The 18,093-nt window shown below is 49.4% G+C and overlaps 1 protein-coding gene and 1 pseudogene across 3 annotated transcripts in view; both read left to right on the top strand.

Moving 5' to 3' along the window:
* Window positions 1–3,284: 3,284 nt before the first annotated feature.
* On the top strand, window positions 3,285–7,277 carry LOC102921739 (small ribosomal subunit protein uS2 pseudogene; annotated as a pseudogene).
* A 105-nt stretch (window positions 7,278–7,382) lies between these two features.
* Mapkapk3 (MAPK activated protein kinase 3) overlaps window positions 7,383–18,093 on the top strand; it is a 34,711-nt gene continuing 24,000 nt past the window's right edge. Inside the window, exons 1-2 of one of the 3 annotated variants that reach the window (XM_006978372.4) lie at window positions 7,383–7,585; window positions 7,834–8,110. In XM_006978372.4, the coding sequence (XP_006978434.2) occupies window positions 7,886–8,110 (225 nt within the window). In that variant the 5' untranslated portion in view covers window positions 7,383–7,585; window positions 7,834–7,885. Of the gene's footprint in view, window positions 7,709–7,833; window positions 8,111–18,093 lie in introns of all 3 variants that reach the window. The other 2 variants (XM_006978373.4, XM_042281598.2) reach the window with 2 other exon arrangements.

The raw sequence follows: 18,093 nt of genomic DNA, 5'->3' as shown, positions 1-18,093 counted from the left end.
CCCTATTGGGTCTCGCTTACAGCAGGACACTGTGTGTGGAGTTGCCAGGAGGTAGGTGTTGTGGTGTGAGATTTGGAGATAGACTTAGGGAGAGGCGTGGGGTGCATAAGGGGGCCCAGGAAATGAGCAGGTAGGTCTACTGTGGTTACCACAGCTAAAAGGGTTTAGGCTACATCTAATCTTTTGTATCAAATGAGTTCATCCTATTTTTGTCTCATCTCTGAGTGGACCTCCTCCAGTCATGGAATGGGAGGTGAATAGAGACAATCAGCTCCCAGATAGCTCAGTCTATGGCTTGGTGAGGTACAACCAAATGCTGTGAGAAAACTGAGTTCAAACAAAGGGAGATAGTTTGGGGATAGGATCATAGAGGTAAGTGACAGAACCGTGACACTGCACTCCTGTAAAACAGAGAACTTGCTATTTATTCCCAGTAACTAACTCATCAGGGAGAATTAAAAAAGGATCCAGACTGTCCTGGAACTCGGCATGTAGACCTGTAGACCAGGCTATCCCCAAACTTCCAAATACAGGCTTCCGGTGTGGGGTTACAGGCTAAGCCACTGTGTCCAGTTTACCAGGGAGCATATTGAAGGGCTATAGGATCTGTAGAGAACGTCCTCCAAAACTTTGGTCCAGGATATGGGGAGATGGGATCTAGAGAGGCAGTAGCACCCACTACTTCCACACCCATCACTGTCCAGTATGTGTGTTTCTTCCCTTGACACATGTCACTCCACCCAGGTTCCTCAGAAAGGGTGGCTAAAAGATCTTTGGCAGGACTGACAGGTTTCTGGCAGTGTACAGGACTTTGAATAATAGCATCTGGGCTTTCCCCAGCACAGATAAGGCTCTGGGTGCCCCACCCAAGATAGAGAGCTGAAGATAAGACTCTGTGAAAAGGAAAGAGTACTTAATGAAGATCAGAAATGACTCCAAAGGATCCAGTTCTCTGTAGCTGCCCCGAAGGGGAAGTTAAGCTTCAGAGCTCCCAGAATAGAGTAAGAAGCCAGTTTCTTGGAATATGGGTGGGGTAGAGCCGGAGTATCTAGAAAGCATGGGATCCCTGTATGGCTCCTAACTCTTCTGTAGGAACTATTGCCACATTGCTAAGAAGATAAGGGGATTTCACAGGTGTCATCATGCAACTGAGCTGTAATTTTCTTTTTTAAATGTCTGTGTATGTGTGTGTGTGTTCAAGTGTTTGCAGGTGCCATGGCACTCGTGTGGAGTCAGAGGATAACCATGTGAGTCCTAGGGCTCAGCAAAGGTTGTCAGGCTTGGTGGCAAGCACCTTGATTTGCTGACCAATTTCTCTGCCCCCCAGAGCTGTGATTTTGAACTTGGACCTTCTGATGCCACATTTCAAGCACTCTACCCCAAGACCGTGTCCCTTCCAGTTTACTGTAACTACTGAATACCTACTGTGTGCTGGACACTCAGCAAGTTCCAGTTTTATTAGCAGTCACAACAACCATAGATAATGCCGTCTGTTATGTGTGGAAACTAAAACACAGATTACACTGTACCTTAGATCTTTTTTTTTTTTAATCTTTTTTTTTTTTTTTTTCCGAGACAGGGTTTCTCTGTGTAGCTTTGCACCTTTCCTGGAACTCTCTCTGTAGCCCAGGCTGGCCTCGAACTCACAGAGATCTGCCTGGTTCTGCCTCCTGAATGCTGGGATTAAATGTGTGTGCCACCACCGCCCACACTGTACCTTAGATCTTATAGCTAGCAAGTAGTGGGTTACAACCAAAGCCTTATTACCTTCCATATACTTTGCCTCTAGGTCAAGGTAACCTTCAAACTCCTTAGTATCCTTCTCTGTCCTTACTCTATCTGTATCAGAGCACCTGTATTCCCTTGAAAGCATCTCCAGAGAGGTCAAGGATGGGGAAGTTCTGTGCAAACCAATGTCCCCAAGGGGTTTGGCTCTCCAATAGTCTTTTGTGGATTTAACAGTGTTATGCATCTCACCTGTGTGCTGGGAACTGTTGTGTGCCCCTGTTCTGCCCAAACTGCCCACCTACTTGCTTCATTCAAGCTTTGTGAATAACTCTGGCCATTCCCTTATTACCTCTTCAATCCCTGACTGCTCCCGTTGAATGGACTCCATCCTTGACTGCTGGGCCCATACTGCCACCTAGTGGCGCTCCTTAAGTCCTCACTAGCCAAATACAAAGAGATATTTCTCCTAGTGTATTCTGTTTCAGGCACTGTGTGGATTCCTGTTGCTGCAGGACACCTTTACCTTCACCCTCCCAGAAAAATCACAAGATGGATCACAGGAATACACAGCAATATTCCCTCAATATCTGTTTTCTATCCTTTCACCATGAGCAGGTTCCCTTTCAGGGCTGCCCTCCACCAGCCACTTACTGGATGGTCTGTTTGGTCACTGTAAGTTACTTCAGTGGCCTCAGTCTCTGTTCCCTTGAACACAACTACTACCAAGGGCTAAGTGGCAGAGTCTGCTGCCATGAACCCAGCCTGCCCAGGCCCAGCATCCTATGTTTCGAATCTTTCCAATAGTGTGAAAGGGGACATGATTCCAGGTGCTTGCTGCAGCATAGGCATTGGGAAGGAGCTACACGTTCTGATTTTCCTGGGCTAAGCGAACAGCTGGAAAACCTCTGTTTATGATGGATATGGGAAATATATGTGTCTATATAATCATAGGCATTTACATTTAAATTGTGTGTGTGTGTGTGTGTGTGTGTGTGTGTGTGTGTGTGTGTGTGTGTGTATGTGATGGGTAAGCATGCCACGCTGTGAATGCAGAGGTTAGAAGGCAACTTTGTGGAGTCTGTTCTTTCTTTCCACCTTTGTATACATCCTAGGGATTGAACCTATGTCTCTGGGCTTCTGTAGGAAGTGCACACTTATCCACTGAGCCATCTCACAGCCCAGGAAAGGCATTCTTTATGGGGCTACTTACCTTTATACTTCAGTGTGGTCTGAACAATTGCAGCAAGCAAGTTTGACTTCTATGAATATAAATTTTAACAAAATGCAGTGTATGGTGGCTCACATCTGTAGTTCTAACACTTGAGAGGTTGAGGCAGGAAGGTGAGGAGTTGAAGGTCATCCTTGTCTACTCAGTGAGTTTAAGGTCAAAAAAGAAATGGAATGCTTTCTGAAATGCCCGGGGATGTGTTCATATGGTGTTGTTCTTGATTCCCGTCATTACTTAAAGGGAAACTTACACAATGTTGGGAGCCCTCCATGTCCGCTAATTCCTTGAGGCAGGGACCCACTTAGGTAGCACCAACCTTCACTTTCAGATGGAACGGCACACCTACAAAAGGAAAAGCGATGGTATCTACATCATAAATCTGAAGAGGACCAGGGAAGCCGTTGCCTGCAGCTCGGGCTGTTGTTGCCATTGAGAACCCTGCTGGCGGCGTCCATCCGCATCATCTTCTCCGGGAACACTGGCCAGTGACCCTGCTGAAGTTTGCTGCTGCCGCCACTGGAGCACTCCAATTGCTGCCCCTTCATGCCTGGCACCTTCACTAACCAGATGCAAGCGGCCTTCGGGGAGCTGTGGCTTCTGGTGGTGACTGGTCCCGAGGCTGACCACCAGCCCCTCACAGAGCCCTCCTGTGTCAACCTGCCCACCAATGCTCTGTGTAACACAGACTCTCCTCTGTGCTACGTGAACATTGCCATCCCATGCAACAACTAGGGAGCTCACTCAATGGATCTGATGTGGATGCTGGCCCCGGAAGTACTCTGCATGCATGGCACTGCCTCCCGTGAGCGCCCGTGGGAGGTTATGCCTGATCTTTACTTCTACAGAGACCAGAGGAGACTGAGTTCACTGTTGTTACCCACAGGTGGCAGACTGGTCTGAGGGAGTGCAGATGCCCTCTGTACCCATCCAGCAGTCCCCTGCTGAAGGCTGGAGTGCCCAGCCAGCTACTAAGGACTGGTCAGTAGCTCCCACAGTACAGGCCACTGAGTGCTTGGAGTCACCACTGAGTGGTCCTGAGCTCCTCTGCAGACACCTGAGCAAAGGGGGAAAAGGTGGACGGAAAATAAAGTTCCTAAAAGCTGAAAAACAAACAAACAAACAAATAAATAAACAAGCAAACTTAAAAACACAATTAAAATTTTTTAGGGTACTTAAAATCTAGCTCTATTTTGGTTTGGTTTGGTTTTTCGAGACAAGGTTTCTCTTTGTAGCCCTGGCTGTCCTGGAACTTGCTCTGTAGACCAGCTAGCCTCAAACTTAAAGATCCACCTCCCTCTGCCTCCAATGTGCTGGGATTAAAGGTGTGGGCCACCACCACCCAGCTTAACCCTATTTAAAAATATTAATTTTATTTTTAATTATGTGTATGTGTTTGTGTGCAGACGTACATGAGTGTGGATGCCCACGGAGGCAGAGGTACAGGATCCCCTGGAAGCAAAGTCACAGGTGGTTGTGACCCACCTGGGTATGGAGAATGTAACTTGGGTCCTCTCAAAGAACAAATGTGCTCTTGACAGCCAAACCCCATTTCTGGTTTTGTTTTAAGAAAGAGACATTTTTTACAGGGCCCACACTGAGATGCCCAGTTTCTACCCTTAGTTACCTATCCTTGTGGAATCCTGCTCATAGGGAACGAGACCTTGCTGAGCCTTGCGTTCACGAGCTTCAAACTGGTTGCCTACAGAAGGCAGTGCCTGCCTCAGCCTCCTAGCAGCAAAAGCTTCCAGATTGCATGGCTTCCTTCAAGCTCTTACATCTGGGGTTTGATTATTAGGTGGGACTATGATTCCACCTGATCCTAGGTGCAGCTAGGCAAATGTGTGTGGGTGTGTGCCTGCACATGGCTATATGTATCTGTGCATATGTATGTCATACACATTTATGTATCTGAATATCTGTGTGTGTCTCTTGTATGCAGTGTGTGTATCAGGCTTTTTCTTTTAGGCCACCAACCAGCTCCCAAATCTTGACATAGAGACTTATCCTTATCAGCCTAGCTTAGGCACATTTCTGGCTATCTCTTCTAAATTAACCTGTTTATCTGCTCTTTGCCTCGGGGCTTATTACCTTTCTTCCATCTATCTTTCTTTCACTGCTTCTCTATGTCTGGCTGACTGATGTCTAACTTCTCTCCTCCTTCTTTTCTCCTTCTTTCTCTCCTTCTTCTTCTCCTCTTCCTATTTATTCTGTCTACCAGCCCCACCTATCCTTTCTCTGCCTAGCTATTGGTTGTTCTGCTTTTTATTAGACCAATCAGGTACCTTAGGCAGGAAAGGTGAAACAAATGTGACACATCTCTACATCATTAAACACACATCCTTACATCATTAAACAGATGCAGCATAAACAAAACGTAGCACTCCTTCACACAGTTAAAGTACTATTCTGCAGCATAAACAAATGTAACACATCTTTGCCCAGTTAAAATAATGTTCCATAACAGTGTGAGTGCATGTGTCAGAGTATACTTGCACATGTGATTGAGTAGAGCAAAGAAGGAAACATCATGAGAAGTGGTCATTATTTGAGAGAGCCCAACTTTGAGGTTGTGCTTTGGGGTTGAAATGAGGGGGCGGGGGCGGGGAGAGACTCTCCCACTACTTGTTGACTTCAAGCAGGTCACTTGCCCTCTCTGGGCTTGTTTCTCTTGTGTGCTTTCAATGTGTGTCTAAAGGGATGATCATGTCTTCCTTCCCCCTGTCTCAGTGAGACCATGGGGTTCAGGTAGAGCATTTCCTGGTCTGCAGGAAGTGTTCTTATGATTAGTGGAGGCTCTTATCTAGGGACCTCTGCTTCATAGCTTGTTGCTAGCTTAAAGGTTGCCTGGAGAAGACAGAGTCGCCAATCCTGGAGAAGACAGAGTAAGCTGTCGCACACAGAGAGTTACCACAAATAGTTGCAGTACCCTTCACAAAGTAGTTATCAGCAACGGGATGCAGTTGTATAGATAGGAGGGCACCAAATTCCTGCTAGCTAGGAACTAATTTTCTGACAACTGTGCACGTGCAGCCTGTGGATCTTTGTATGTGTTGTGGTGGGAGGTTATGGAGGAGGTCTTCAAGGTCACCAATTCCTAGGCCAGGAGATTTATGCATTTTGGAGGTAGACGCCTTTGGGTGGGACAAAGGTCCTGGTGGCTGCAGGTCTGAATACATCCTGTAGATGGCAGCAGAGACCTGCTCAAAGGGCCTGGCTGTGGCACCGCCCACTTTCCAAAAGTTTCAAGCAATCACTTGGCTTGGGTACTTCAACTTGTGGGTTGTGGATATGGTTGAAAGATTTGCCACAAGAGACACAGTCTCGCTATCTGTGGCTCTCACTGAGTTTTTTTTTTTTTCTCCATGGGCGCCCCTGATCCTTCTGTAAAATAAGAGACTTCTGGGAAAGCTGGCTCAAGATATCTATGACAGGTTAAGATGGACTAAGAATGAAACTGATGTCTAAACCCAGAAAGGGAATTTCAAAGCTAATAGTGTGTCTCTGGGGTGGGAGAAAGGGAGTTTAATGTTAAGTTGATCTCTATTATTTATTTGGCTTATTGAGACAGGGTTTCTGTGTAATAGCCTTAGTTGTCCTGGAACTTGCTTTGTAGATCAGGCTGGCCTCCAACTCAGAGATCCGCCTGTCTCTGCCTTCCCAGTGCTGGGATCAAAGGCGTGGGCCACTACGCCCCGGCTAATTTTATTTTTTTAAACACAGCCTCTCGATGTAGCCTAGGTTAACCCCGAACTCAAAATCTTCCTGCCTAAGCCTTCTTCGAGCAGGAATTAAGGGTGTTCACCACCGCGGCCAAGGGCTTGAAACAGAATGATCCGAAGCCCAAACCATAATAAGGTGAAAAGCTGATGTACCTGACCAAATGGAAAACCAAGATTTTTGATTCAGGAACGCCCCAGGTGAGTTCAACCTGCGGCTGCAGACCGGACAGCACGAATGTGGTCTAATACATTAGCTGACAAGTAAATCGCAAAGTCAAAAGATTGGTCAGGAAGCGCACAGAAAGAAAAGCTGGCTAGGGCTAAAGAGGTACCCTAAACCACCGGGGACCGAAGAGTGGTGAATCAAATAGCATACCAGTTCCCAGGGCGGGTTGGCAAAAATTAAGTTGAATTCTAGTGCGCTTAGCCACCTAGAAAGTCGGGAGTCTAGCAAGGCCGCCTGGCAGCATGCAAAAAGAACACCGCACTCAAGAGCCTTAGAGAAACACAGTGTCTTACGCTGTCACTTTTCTAGGTCGCGGATAAAAATCCGAGACTGATACGGCACTTGGAGGAGTTTCTACCCGGTGTCCCAAGGCGCCGGGCAAGTTACAGCCACTTCTGGAGGCCACGCCCCCATTTTGTCGGTGGGGGGAGGACAGGGGGGCTGGGGGCGGAGCCTGCCAGCGGCTGTGCCCTGGCCAGCCCAGCCCGGACCCGCCTGGCCCTTTAAGGCTGACCTAGCGGGGCCCCAAGTCCGGATGACGTGCGGTGAAGGGGGGTGGAGGGTCACGTGGGCCGCGGGCAGCGAGACTCGGGCCCAGGGCGCCCCTCGGCTACTATCCCTTGCCCCTCTCGCCTGCTGCATGGCTTCCGTCTAGTGCATTGCCACCAAGTGCGCCTTCGCCAGGTACGCTTTCCCGGGGTCCCCGTGTGGCCCGCTCTCAGGATCTGGCGGCTACACAGCGCTGGACTCCTTCCCCACTCGACACGTGCCCCGACCGAGGGATCACCTCCCCCCTGCTGCACGTAGGTACTCTCAGGCAGTTTCCAGCTTGTCTTGGGCCAGCAGCCCAGTCAGTCTAGTTCTGGAGAAATCAAGGCTGGGGTGTGTCCCAAAAAGTCCGTGTGGGGAGTGACTCTTTCCCTTTCCCTCAGGTGCCTCCGGACGCGTCAGGCTGGGGCTACCTCCGAGCGCCCCGTGGGGGCCATGGATGGCGAGACGGCAGGGGAGAAGGGGAGTCTTGCGCCCCCGCCGGGTGCTCTCGGTGGGCCCACCTTGGGCGGTGCTCAGGCCCTAGGTGTGCGACGGGAGCCCAAGAAGTACGCGGTGACTGATGACTACCAGTTATCCAAGCGGGTGCTGGGCCTGGGTGTGAACGGCAAGGTGCTGGAGTGCTACCATCGGCGCACGGGGCAGAAGTGTGCCTTGAAGGTTAGTGACCCATCTCTCTCTGAGGGCTGGGGTGACCTGGAGGGTCCAACAGCCCATACCTGGCGGGGGGGGGGGCGGTGTCCAGGGCCTCCGTGAAGCATCTACACTTAGCATCATGTTTTATTTTTATACTCTTCCTCTAAGATCAGACTCACACTTGGGGAAACAGGCTCGACCTACCCAAGCTCCGGGTGTGTCCCAAAGAGCAAGGGGAGGAGTCAGTGTGATTGGGCTGTTGAACCCGGAAGGTGGGAGGGAGTGGTTGTACACTCTGGCTCTGGCTTGGGCTCAGGCCCAAGTGGGGCGCTTAAGGCTTGGCTATCCCCCCCCCACCATGGGTCTAAGTTTCCCTCTACCTGAGCTCAGAGCAGCCTGCTTCCTTCTCATTGCCTCTGCCTGATTAGGCTGATCTATGAGCCTCTTAGAGCAGGGTTGGGGGGCCAAAGGCTGATGCCCATCACACTTCAGGGTGCTCCTTGACTACTGGGCTCTTGATGAATTGTTGCCCCCTTGTGGAACGGGCCAGCTCTGCTCCTAGGCTGACCCACCCTGGACAAATGATGGGCAGCCATTTAGTCCTATCATACTCAAGGTTCCCTAGAAGCCTGGCACATGGATGGAGGGGAACTGGGGGCGTGGCTTGGAGTGGCTGATCTCTGCATCTGGCCCCAGGCGCCCAGTTCCAGCCCAAGAGCCCCCACGTTCACTCCTATCCCTCTCCTTCAGAATCCCTTGAAATTGTTTGTCATTGGGAACCTGTCCCAGTTGGCGGTAATGCCATTGGCACCGGGATGGTACAGCACGGTGGAGAGTGACCCCCGGAAGTCAGTTTAGTAAAGGTCTGTTTCCCAAGTTGCCAGCAGGAGCCAGGGTGCAGAGTCCTGAAGATGTGGCTCTAATCTCTACCTTGGTGTGTGCCAACGCTGTAACCTTGGGCAACACCTTGGAGCACTGTAGTTCAGTCTCTGATTTTGTGTGAACTTGAAATGAGATGAGTGAACTTGAACAGGCCTGGAATCAGCCTAGAGAGGCTTCAGGACTTACTCAAGGCACAGGCTCTGTAAGAATTTGAGTGACACTCGGCCCCGTTCTTTGTCTTCCTCTGGTGTATCAAGGCTGATGGAGGAAGAGGTCGTCCTCCAAGAAGGACTCTGGAGGGGATCATGAAGGTGGCCTCAAGGGCAGGGGAAGGGTCGACCTGGGGGCTGGGGCCCAGGTATGGCTTTGTTACCCCTAACCCTACAGTTGACTAGAGCTTTGAGGTCCCAGGCAGGGGAGAAGGCGGCTTTCCTCATGGCGGATAGGTATAAGGAGATGAAAAGCGAGCCCTTGTTATTAGCTATCCTTTTGTGTGAACTAGGAGGCAGCCTGGGAGAGGGTGAGTGGTTGATTGAGGCCAGAGAACCTTTCAGGTACAACACTTTGACCCTGAGAGGCGAGACTGAGAGCTCTGACCAGCCCCTCTAGGGTTCAGATACTGTGAGCCAAAGCCCAAGTCTGCGGCCCAGGCAATTCCAGATGTGCGCAGGGCTGGTCCTACACCTCCCCTAGAGACGGTGTATCTGACCAGAGACTGGAGGAACTTGGCTGCCACGGCTTCCACTCTAGCGTCACTATTTTAGGGCCCAGTGTCCTCCTCCCTGTCCTGGACTGGGAACTGTGGCAGTTCTGGAGTAGTTTTACCTCTGTACCCCTTAAGACTGTACGTGAGCATGACTGGAGTTACTCGCTCAAGGACCCTAGGACCTGGCCCTAAACTGACCCTCAAGGACACAGATTAGATGCGACCCTCACCCTAATTCTTTCTGATCTTGACTCCTACACTCAAGAAGGGGCCAGTACAACCCTGGCTCAGTGACTGTGTGTACACATTGTCTTAGTGGCTTGGCCTTGGGAGGGGGCAATGGCATCTTCTCACTCCTAATTTCTGTCCTCTGTCCAGAAGAGTGAGGACATATTGGGGGTCTCAACATAGTGGCAGACCTGGGCCTAGGGACCTCCGCCAGCCCTTGAATGGGTCCTAACCCTCTCCCAGCTGCTCTAGCTCAGCCTAGGAGAAGGTCATGGGCTCTGTGCCTTTGTGCCTTTCTAGAGCTGTGCCTTAGTTTCTTAGGCTGTCCTATCCTGACCCTGTAGCCTGAACATGGTCAGGCCATCCCTTTTTTTTATGCCCATCTTAAGGCTTTGTTGCCTGAGAGGTCAGAAAGGACCTAGCAGGAAGTCTAAAGGCAGCAGGCATTCATGAAACAGGAAGATTGTGGTCATTGGCCCTGTAGCCACGACCATTTTGTGGGGCTCCAGAGGAGCAGGCCCTTCCCTCTTCCCGTTTCTCTTCGCCCCTGACCACCGGCTTATTCTGGCTTGGCTTCATGCAAGGCCTCTTTCCCCAGGCCAGCTTCTGTGACCAGTAGGACTTTCTGTGGCACCCCAAGCACTTAGGCTGTGCTGTTGGAACCAGAGGGTGAAGTACCTCAAGGGGTGTGTGGGGGATGCGGTCTTCGTACTCCTTCTGCTGACATCGTGTGCTCCTTTCCAGGCCTAACTGATTAAAAGCAGATGTGATCTGGGCACTTAGTACCTACAAGTAAAAACAAAGAAGGTCCAGGGGAGACAGGGGGCGTGCCCATGGGAGGAGAGGTGGGGTCCTTTTTCCTGCTCCTGCCGCTAGACAACAGGACTGGGGACCCTTCCCTTCTGATCAGCACAGCCTGTTGGAGTCTCCTCTGGGCTCCCAGTGCCTCCTCTTCTCTTCTTCATTAAAGAGAACGGGATGGTGGGGTGGGGTATCTCCTGTAGAGTCTTCCAGATGGGGCCTCTCCAGTGAACATCCTCCCCCAGGCTCAGGATCGGGAAGTGACTGGCTGCTTCACCCAGAACAGTTCTTTTTCCATTGGCGTTGATAGCTGAGGCAAGCTAGGCCGCTCTGGATGTGTGCTGTGTAGGACCACAGTGATACCCTGTAGCACAATGCCTCAGAGGATATTTTCCCCCTGATTGATTGGAAATAACACCCTCGAGACCAGGAAATCTTGCTTGGTGTCACCCTGACTCTACATACTTTGAGCCTCTGAGTATGGCATACAAGGGTTTTGCAGTTCAGTCTTCTGGTCTTTGCTTCCGTAGGTGACTGACTTTCTTCTCTAATGGGGCCATTCCCACCTGGGGAGGCTCAGGCCCACTGACACCCCTTCCAGGAAGCTGTCCTGAGCCTTTGATTTTTGGAGCAATGGAATCTTCTTTGCCCCTAAAGCTATAAATCAAAGCTCCCTGTAGCACCTGGGCCCAGGGCCTGGCTCATAAGTGCTTATTGAAATAACCAAGCACAAGGACTTGGACTTTTTCTAATCTCTCCTATGGCCTCTCAGAGATGAACCACAGGAAAGTGCTGTTTCCCAGTCTAAAGGCCTGGGACTTCACAGAGGAGCGCAGCAGCTTCACTTTCCCGGATGGAGGCCACTGAGAGGCCCGTGGAGGAAGGAAGGAGCCTTCGGTGAGGCCCTTCTGCTACTTATCTGCCATTGGGCCGCCCTTGTGAACAGAGGGACTTTCTCCACCCAGCACAGCAGGAAGGCGGAAAAAGCCTGAATAAGAGCAGAGAGAGAGAGACAGAGAGAGAGAGAGAGAGACTCCAGTTGGCTTCATTTGCTCCACCCTGCTGCTCCATGGGCGGGGATGGCCTGTTGGGGCTGGTGTGGTAGAGCTGGATTTGAGGCTAGGTGGGGCTGCCACGCAGGCCAGGCCTTTTCTCCTCCGGCAGCCGCCACCCCTCACCTGCCATCTCCAGACCAGTCAGATGAGCCTCTGCTCCTTGTCACTTACTCAGCAGGTCAGAGGCCCACGGATGGACCAGTGGCCCTGTACAACAGAGTCCCCAGAAAAGAAAGGGTTTGGCTGGCCCAAGATTCCCACCAGGTGACCACCTCACTGAGAAGGAAAAAAAAAAAAATATATATATATATATATATATATATATATATATATATGGAGCCTGGAGGTTTCTGAACTGCCAGGGGCGATCAATTTGGTTAAGCAGGCTTCAGGAGAGCATTAAACCTACAGAGCAAAAGTGAGGTCTAGATCCAGGTTTGAGGGTTCTGAGATTATTATGCCAGGGCTTCCCAAAATTTTCCCACTTTGCTAGAGAAAAGTTTTACGTGACTCTGAGTTTATAGATATATAAAATAGGTATACAAAACATACATTTACTGACAGGAGATCATCAAGACATTTTTTTTTTTTTTTTTTTTTTTTTTTTTTGGTTTTTTCGAGACAGGGTTTCTCTGCGTAGTTTTGCGCCTTTCCTGGAGCTCACTTGGTAGCCCAGGCTGGCCTCGAACTCACAGCGATCCGCCTGGCTCTGCCTCCCGAGTGCTGGGATTAAAGGCGTGCGCCACCACCGCCCGGCAAGACATTTATTTTTAAATAATTCTTTGTTATAGGTACAATGTGACTATTAAAAATGAAAGCAAATTTTCATATTAATGAGATGAATGCACTTGTTTGTTTGTTTATTTATTTATTTATTTATTTATTTATTTATTTATTTATTTATTGTTTTCAAGACAGGGTTTCTCTGTGTAGCTCTGGCTGTCCTGGAACTAACTCTGTAGATCAGGCTGACCTTGAACTCACAGAGATCCACCTGCCTCTGCCTCCCAAGTGCTGGGATTAAAGGTGTGCGCCATTACTGCACGGCAATTTTGAAAGTCAAATATTCTAACAATGTAATTCAAAGATATACTAGTGTAAAGCATGCTGAGGAATGATGGTAGGAAAAATATTAAAGGTCTTGTTTTCTGTAATTAAACCATTATGTTTCTGTAAGAGCAGACAACTTCGCAAACATGTTTTTTCTTTCTTTTTTTTTTTTTTTTTAAAATCACTGCCATAATACACAGTTGTATTAACTCTCAGTTGAGGTGGTTCAGGCAGGCAGCTTCCATGTTGCATGTCCTGATGGCATGCAGAGTGCAAAGTACACGTGTGTTGAGAACCAAGGCTGCGGAGCAGGCACATGATCAGCACTGCAGCAAACACTTTGGATTCATTATGTGTTTGGTTTTTAAGGTTTTGGTCATTATATATTCAGAAACCCAAATTTTGACAACTCCCACATTCAGTTAGGCAGCCCCATATAGGGTCTCGGTCCACTGTTTAAGAAGCTGTACTTTGGGGCTGGAGAGATGGCTCAGAGGTTGAGAGCACTGGCTGCTCTTCCAGAGGACCTGAATTCAATTCCCAGCACCCACAGGGTGCCTCACAACCATCTATAGTGAGATCTGGTGCCCTCTTCTGGCAGAAAGTCAATAGAGCACTCATGTACATAATATTAAAAAAAAAAAAAAAGCTGTACTTCTGCCATGCCTGGTTGAAAAGTGTGCTGCCAACCTACTTTGAGAATCCTCTTCCAGGGTCCTCTCTCCACTGCCCCAGCCCATCTAGGAGCTAATGCCAGCATTCCTTTGTAGAAGGCTTTCTTTTGGGCCACCAACCAGCTCCCAAATCGTGACATAGAGACTTCTTATTAGTTATGAATGCTTGGCCTTATCTTTGTTTGTCCCACTGGCTCTTATAACTTAATTTAACCTGTTTCTTGTCATCTATGTTTTGCCTGGGGCTTTTTACCTTTCGTTCCTTCTGTATGTCCTACTCTGCATCTGGCTGGCGGCTGCCTGGCTGGCTCTGGGCGCCTCCCTCTTTTTCTCCCTCGTTCTCTCCTCTCTTACTTCTCGAGCCTAGATTCCTCCTCCTATTTATTCTCTCTGGCTGCCAGACCCGCCTATCCCTCTACTGCCTAACTATTGGCTGTTCAGCTTTTTATTAGGCCAGTCAGGTGTCTTAGGCAGGTGAAGCAACTGTAATACATCTTTACATAGTTAAACATTCCTTGGTATTGTAAATTTAATTTTTTTTTGCCATTTATTTATTTGTATGTATATTCACGCACTTGGGTGTATTCATGCCATGGCCTGCATGTGGAGGTCAGAGGTCAGGAGAACTGCAGGAGCCAGTTCTCTCCTTCTACCTTGTGGGGTTGGGATTGAAGTCAGGTTGTCAGCTTGGTGATAATAGTCTTTACCTGCTAAGCCATCTTGCCAGCCCTGGTTCTGTAAATTTTTTTTATTAGATTTATTTTATTTAAAAAAAATTATGTGTATATATGTATATCTATATGTGGGTATGTGCATGTGAATGCAGGTGCCAGCAGAGACCAGAAGAGGGCGTCAGATCCCCTGGGGCTGAAGTTCCAGGCAGTTGTGAGCTGCCTGACATGGGTGCTGGGAAGTAAACTCTGGTCCTCTGGAAAAGCAATAAGCTTTCTCAAGCACTGAGCCATCCCTCCAACCCCTGGTTCTGTAGATTCTAACATGCCCATAAACAGCTCACGGTTTTCTAGAGATGTCTCTCTGGCAGGCCTGTCTCTAGTATACAACATGCATTGTTTTAATGAATTCTCATCGTTCTCCTTTTATGGATGAGAACACTGAGGTCCAGAGAGGTCGTAGACTTGCCCACATCTGGGAGATGGCAGGGCTGGGGTAAAGGCCAGGAAACTGAATCCAGTCTTAGCATCCATGTCACCCCTACCTCATGTGTGTTCTTGAAGACAAGGGAAAGTCTTTGAGACCTGACCTCTAGAAAGGTGCCGGCATTGCCCTCTATAATTTTATTGGGAATCTTGCAGTCCCAGCTTAGCCCTGTGTGATACCGCTGGTGTTTGCCTACATCTCCCCAGTTTACTCACTGGGTGGAAGTTCATATCTGAATTCTCAGGTGCAATTCTGTGAGGTCGGTATGCAAAGGTTATGATGGATGTGGGTGGGCTCCTCGGGCTGTGTAGCTTGTCTCCGGTCTCATGAAACTGAGCCCACTATGCCAGAGCCCACCACAGACCACAGGAAGTTTGGCTGCTGAGTGTGCAAGAACTATCTGGACTGGGGTACAGCAGGAGGGGGGACCTTTCTGGAAGGTGTCCCCCTCTTTCGTCCAGACCTCTGGTCTGAGAAGAATCGTCTGGTGTGGGTGACGGTATGTTTGGTTTAACTCCTTAGCACCTGTGGTGTGGTACCACTTCCTCACTTGCAGATCAGGTCCTGGCAGGATGTGGCTGATTTCAGTGGGTTCAATGTCACAGGCTTGGGAAACAGTGGAGGAACTTAAGAGCTTTGGGGAGGAGGGTAACTGGAAAAGCACCGTTGTTGGGAGTGCAGTAGAGATGTCTAGGTCATTTGGGCTTTGTTCAGGGTCTGGTCTCCATGACAACAGATGTCTCCATCTCTCCTGAGCTTCAAATTTGGGACAGTAGTTTTCCTCTTTGCACTATCGTGGAAACTGGAAAACCCTGGATTTGTTGTTCTTCTGCCTCCCGTGGTCCCAACCTTGTGGCTGGCAGCAGATGTCCAAGTGTGGCGACCATTATGCAAGAGCTGAGGACAGTAGTCATCTCCGTGTGAAGAGTAATTTCAGGCATATAACAGTACTTTTACAGAGTATGGAACACTTCCTGGAGGACTGGCTGTACTCTTCTGGACAGGGAGACCAGGGCTCCTTGTAGCAGGCGTTTTCTTTTGAGCCACCAACCAGCTCCCAAATCATGACAGAGACTTATTAGTTATGCTTGGCCTTATCTTAGGTTCATTTCTTGCTAGCTCTTAATCCTTAACCTGTATCTCTTCATCTGTGTTTTGCCTCAGGGCTTTTTTCTTTTCTTTCCTTCTGTCTATCTTAATTTCACTGCTTCTCGTGTCCGGCTGTTGGCTGCCTGGCTTCTGGCCGGGCCAGCCGGGTGTGTCTTTCTCCCCATTCTCTTCTCCTCCTTCTCTCTCCTTTTGTCTAGATTCCTCCTCCTACTTATTCTCTCTGCCCACCAACCCCGCCTATCCCTCCTCTGCCTAGCTATTGGTCGTTCAGCTTTTTATTAGACCAATCAAGTGCCTTGGGCAGGCAAGGTGAACTAGAAACACATCTTTACATAGTTAAACAAAGGCAGCAGAAACAAATGTAACACATATTTACCTTGGTAACAAAGGCAGCAGAAACAAATGTAACACATATTTACCTTGGTAACAAAGGCAGCAGAAACAAATGTAACCCACCTTTACACAGTTAAAGTAATATTCCCCAGCAGAAACAAATGTAACACACCTTTACACAGTTAAAGTAATATTCCCCAGCAGAAACAAATGTAAGGCATCTTTAGGTAGTTAAATATTCCACAGCAGCTCCTAGGAGCACCAGTGTTTTCACAGAACACTGGGCTCTGCTGCTCTCGCTCTACTGGAGCTCTTGTGTGGCCGGAAATGAGAGGTTGTATAAGGCGCAGAGAAAATAGCAGTTTCGAGCTTAGCAATCTTTCCTGCTCTTCCTGAGTAACCTTGGACAAAAGACAGTTTGGGAATCTTTTTGTCAAAACTCTCTTTGTGGTTGAACCTGGCCTTGTGTATATGTCAGGAAGCAGGATTCAGTCTTGGTGGCTGCAACCATCTTTGCATTCATGAGGAGACAGCACAAGCTAACACGCATTCTCAGAGGGTGGGGGCTCTCCTTTGGGTGGCTCGGGGACAGTTTTTGATGGTACATTATTGGCTGTTATAAGGGCTCTCCTGATCTGCCTCTGCATCTGGAGGAGGCAGCCCTCATGGGGTGGAAAGAATGCTGTGGAGGAAGCGGGGGTAGCTGCTCCTCCCCACCCTCTTGCCCTTTTGGAACTAAGTGGATTAGATTGTGGGTTTCAATTGTGATTGAAACCCTGCTGTGTGGGAACTGCAGAGGCTTGGCCTTGAGCAGGAACACCAGACACCTGCTTTGGGAACCAGGACCAACAGAAGTGCTGAGAATATTGATTTTGCTTTCCGTGTAGGTTTGGTGTTAATGTTGCCACTTTCCTTAGACTAGGCCTTTGCCTTGGCGGCTGCTCTACAATGGCACTGTTTCTTTACCTCTTTGTCCCGCCCATTTCGTTCGCCTTCCTCTCAGGCCTTGCCACTGCTTGTTTTAAATGTTTCCAGCTGGGATGGGCCCTCTCTGCGGCAGCCCACAGGCTGAGGACAGGCGGAGGACAGGGCAGGGCAGGTGCTGGGGACTTATTCTAGTCAGCCTGCCACTCCCCCATACTCAGGGGAGGGCTGGGGTGGGACAAGAGCAAAGAGCGCCAGGCTGCACCCGGGCCACTCCCCATGTCCCCTCCTGCTGTCAGCTTTGACCAGGTGCTGGCAGAGTAGTGGAGTCAGGCGCACTTGGACTGAGCTGTAACTTGAGGCGTCCCTGTGGAGAGTGGGAAGACAGCTCTCCTTGGGTCTCTTTATGGCCCAATGGTCTGAGACTATTGCTTGGACCACAGTGTGACCAAGTGCATTATGACTCCGAAGGTTACCTGGCCAAAGTCAGGGAAGGGAAGGACCAAGGTCTTAGCAGAGCCTCAAGGCCAGCAGAGGAGACTGGGAGGACCTAGATGTGAGGTTCAACCTGATTCTGTTTCTGTAGGGTGGGGCAGAATGTGGGCTGCCCCTGCACTCTGTGGAACGATCCCCAAGGCTTTCTAGACTGTACTTAACTCCGTCACTCCGGTAATCTCGGAGACTATTTCCAGAGTCGGAGTGGCCAGGGCCTGATCAGCCACACCCATTACTTCATTCCTCCACTCCTGAGGGGTTCGGCCTCCACAGGGGACCCAGAACTTGTCCTACAGATTTTCTGAACATGAACAGCCATTTTCTCAGGATGTCGCAGGGCGTCTAGCAGGTATTCTCCATGATCTCTGGTAGGCAGCTAGCCAGGAACTGAAGGGTAGAGAAGGGGGCCCTACTTACTTGAGTGTCCTTACAGCAGAGTCTGAGAACTGGTCACTACCCCTCCTACCCGTGCCCCCCCCCCCCCAGTGTCATGGCTGCAGCCACTGAGGTTCAAAAAGGCAGAGTAACTCACCCGTGTTCACAGAGTAGGGTTGTGTCCATGCTGGGCTGGGTGCCAGGCTTGGCAGGCAA

Source organism: Peromyscus maniculatus, chromosome 7, assembly GCF_049852395.1.
Source record: "Peromyscus maniculatus bairdii isolate BWxNUB_F1_BW_parent chromosome 7, HU_Pman_BW_mat_3.1, whole genome shotgun sequence".
Taxonomy (NCBI): domain Eukaryota; kingdom Metazoa; phylum Chordata; class Mammalia; order Rodentia; family Cricetidae; genus Peromyscus; species Peromyscus maniculatus.
This window is presented reverse-complemented; position numbering and strand designations above follow the sequence as displayed.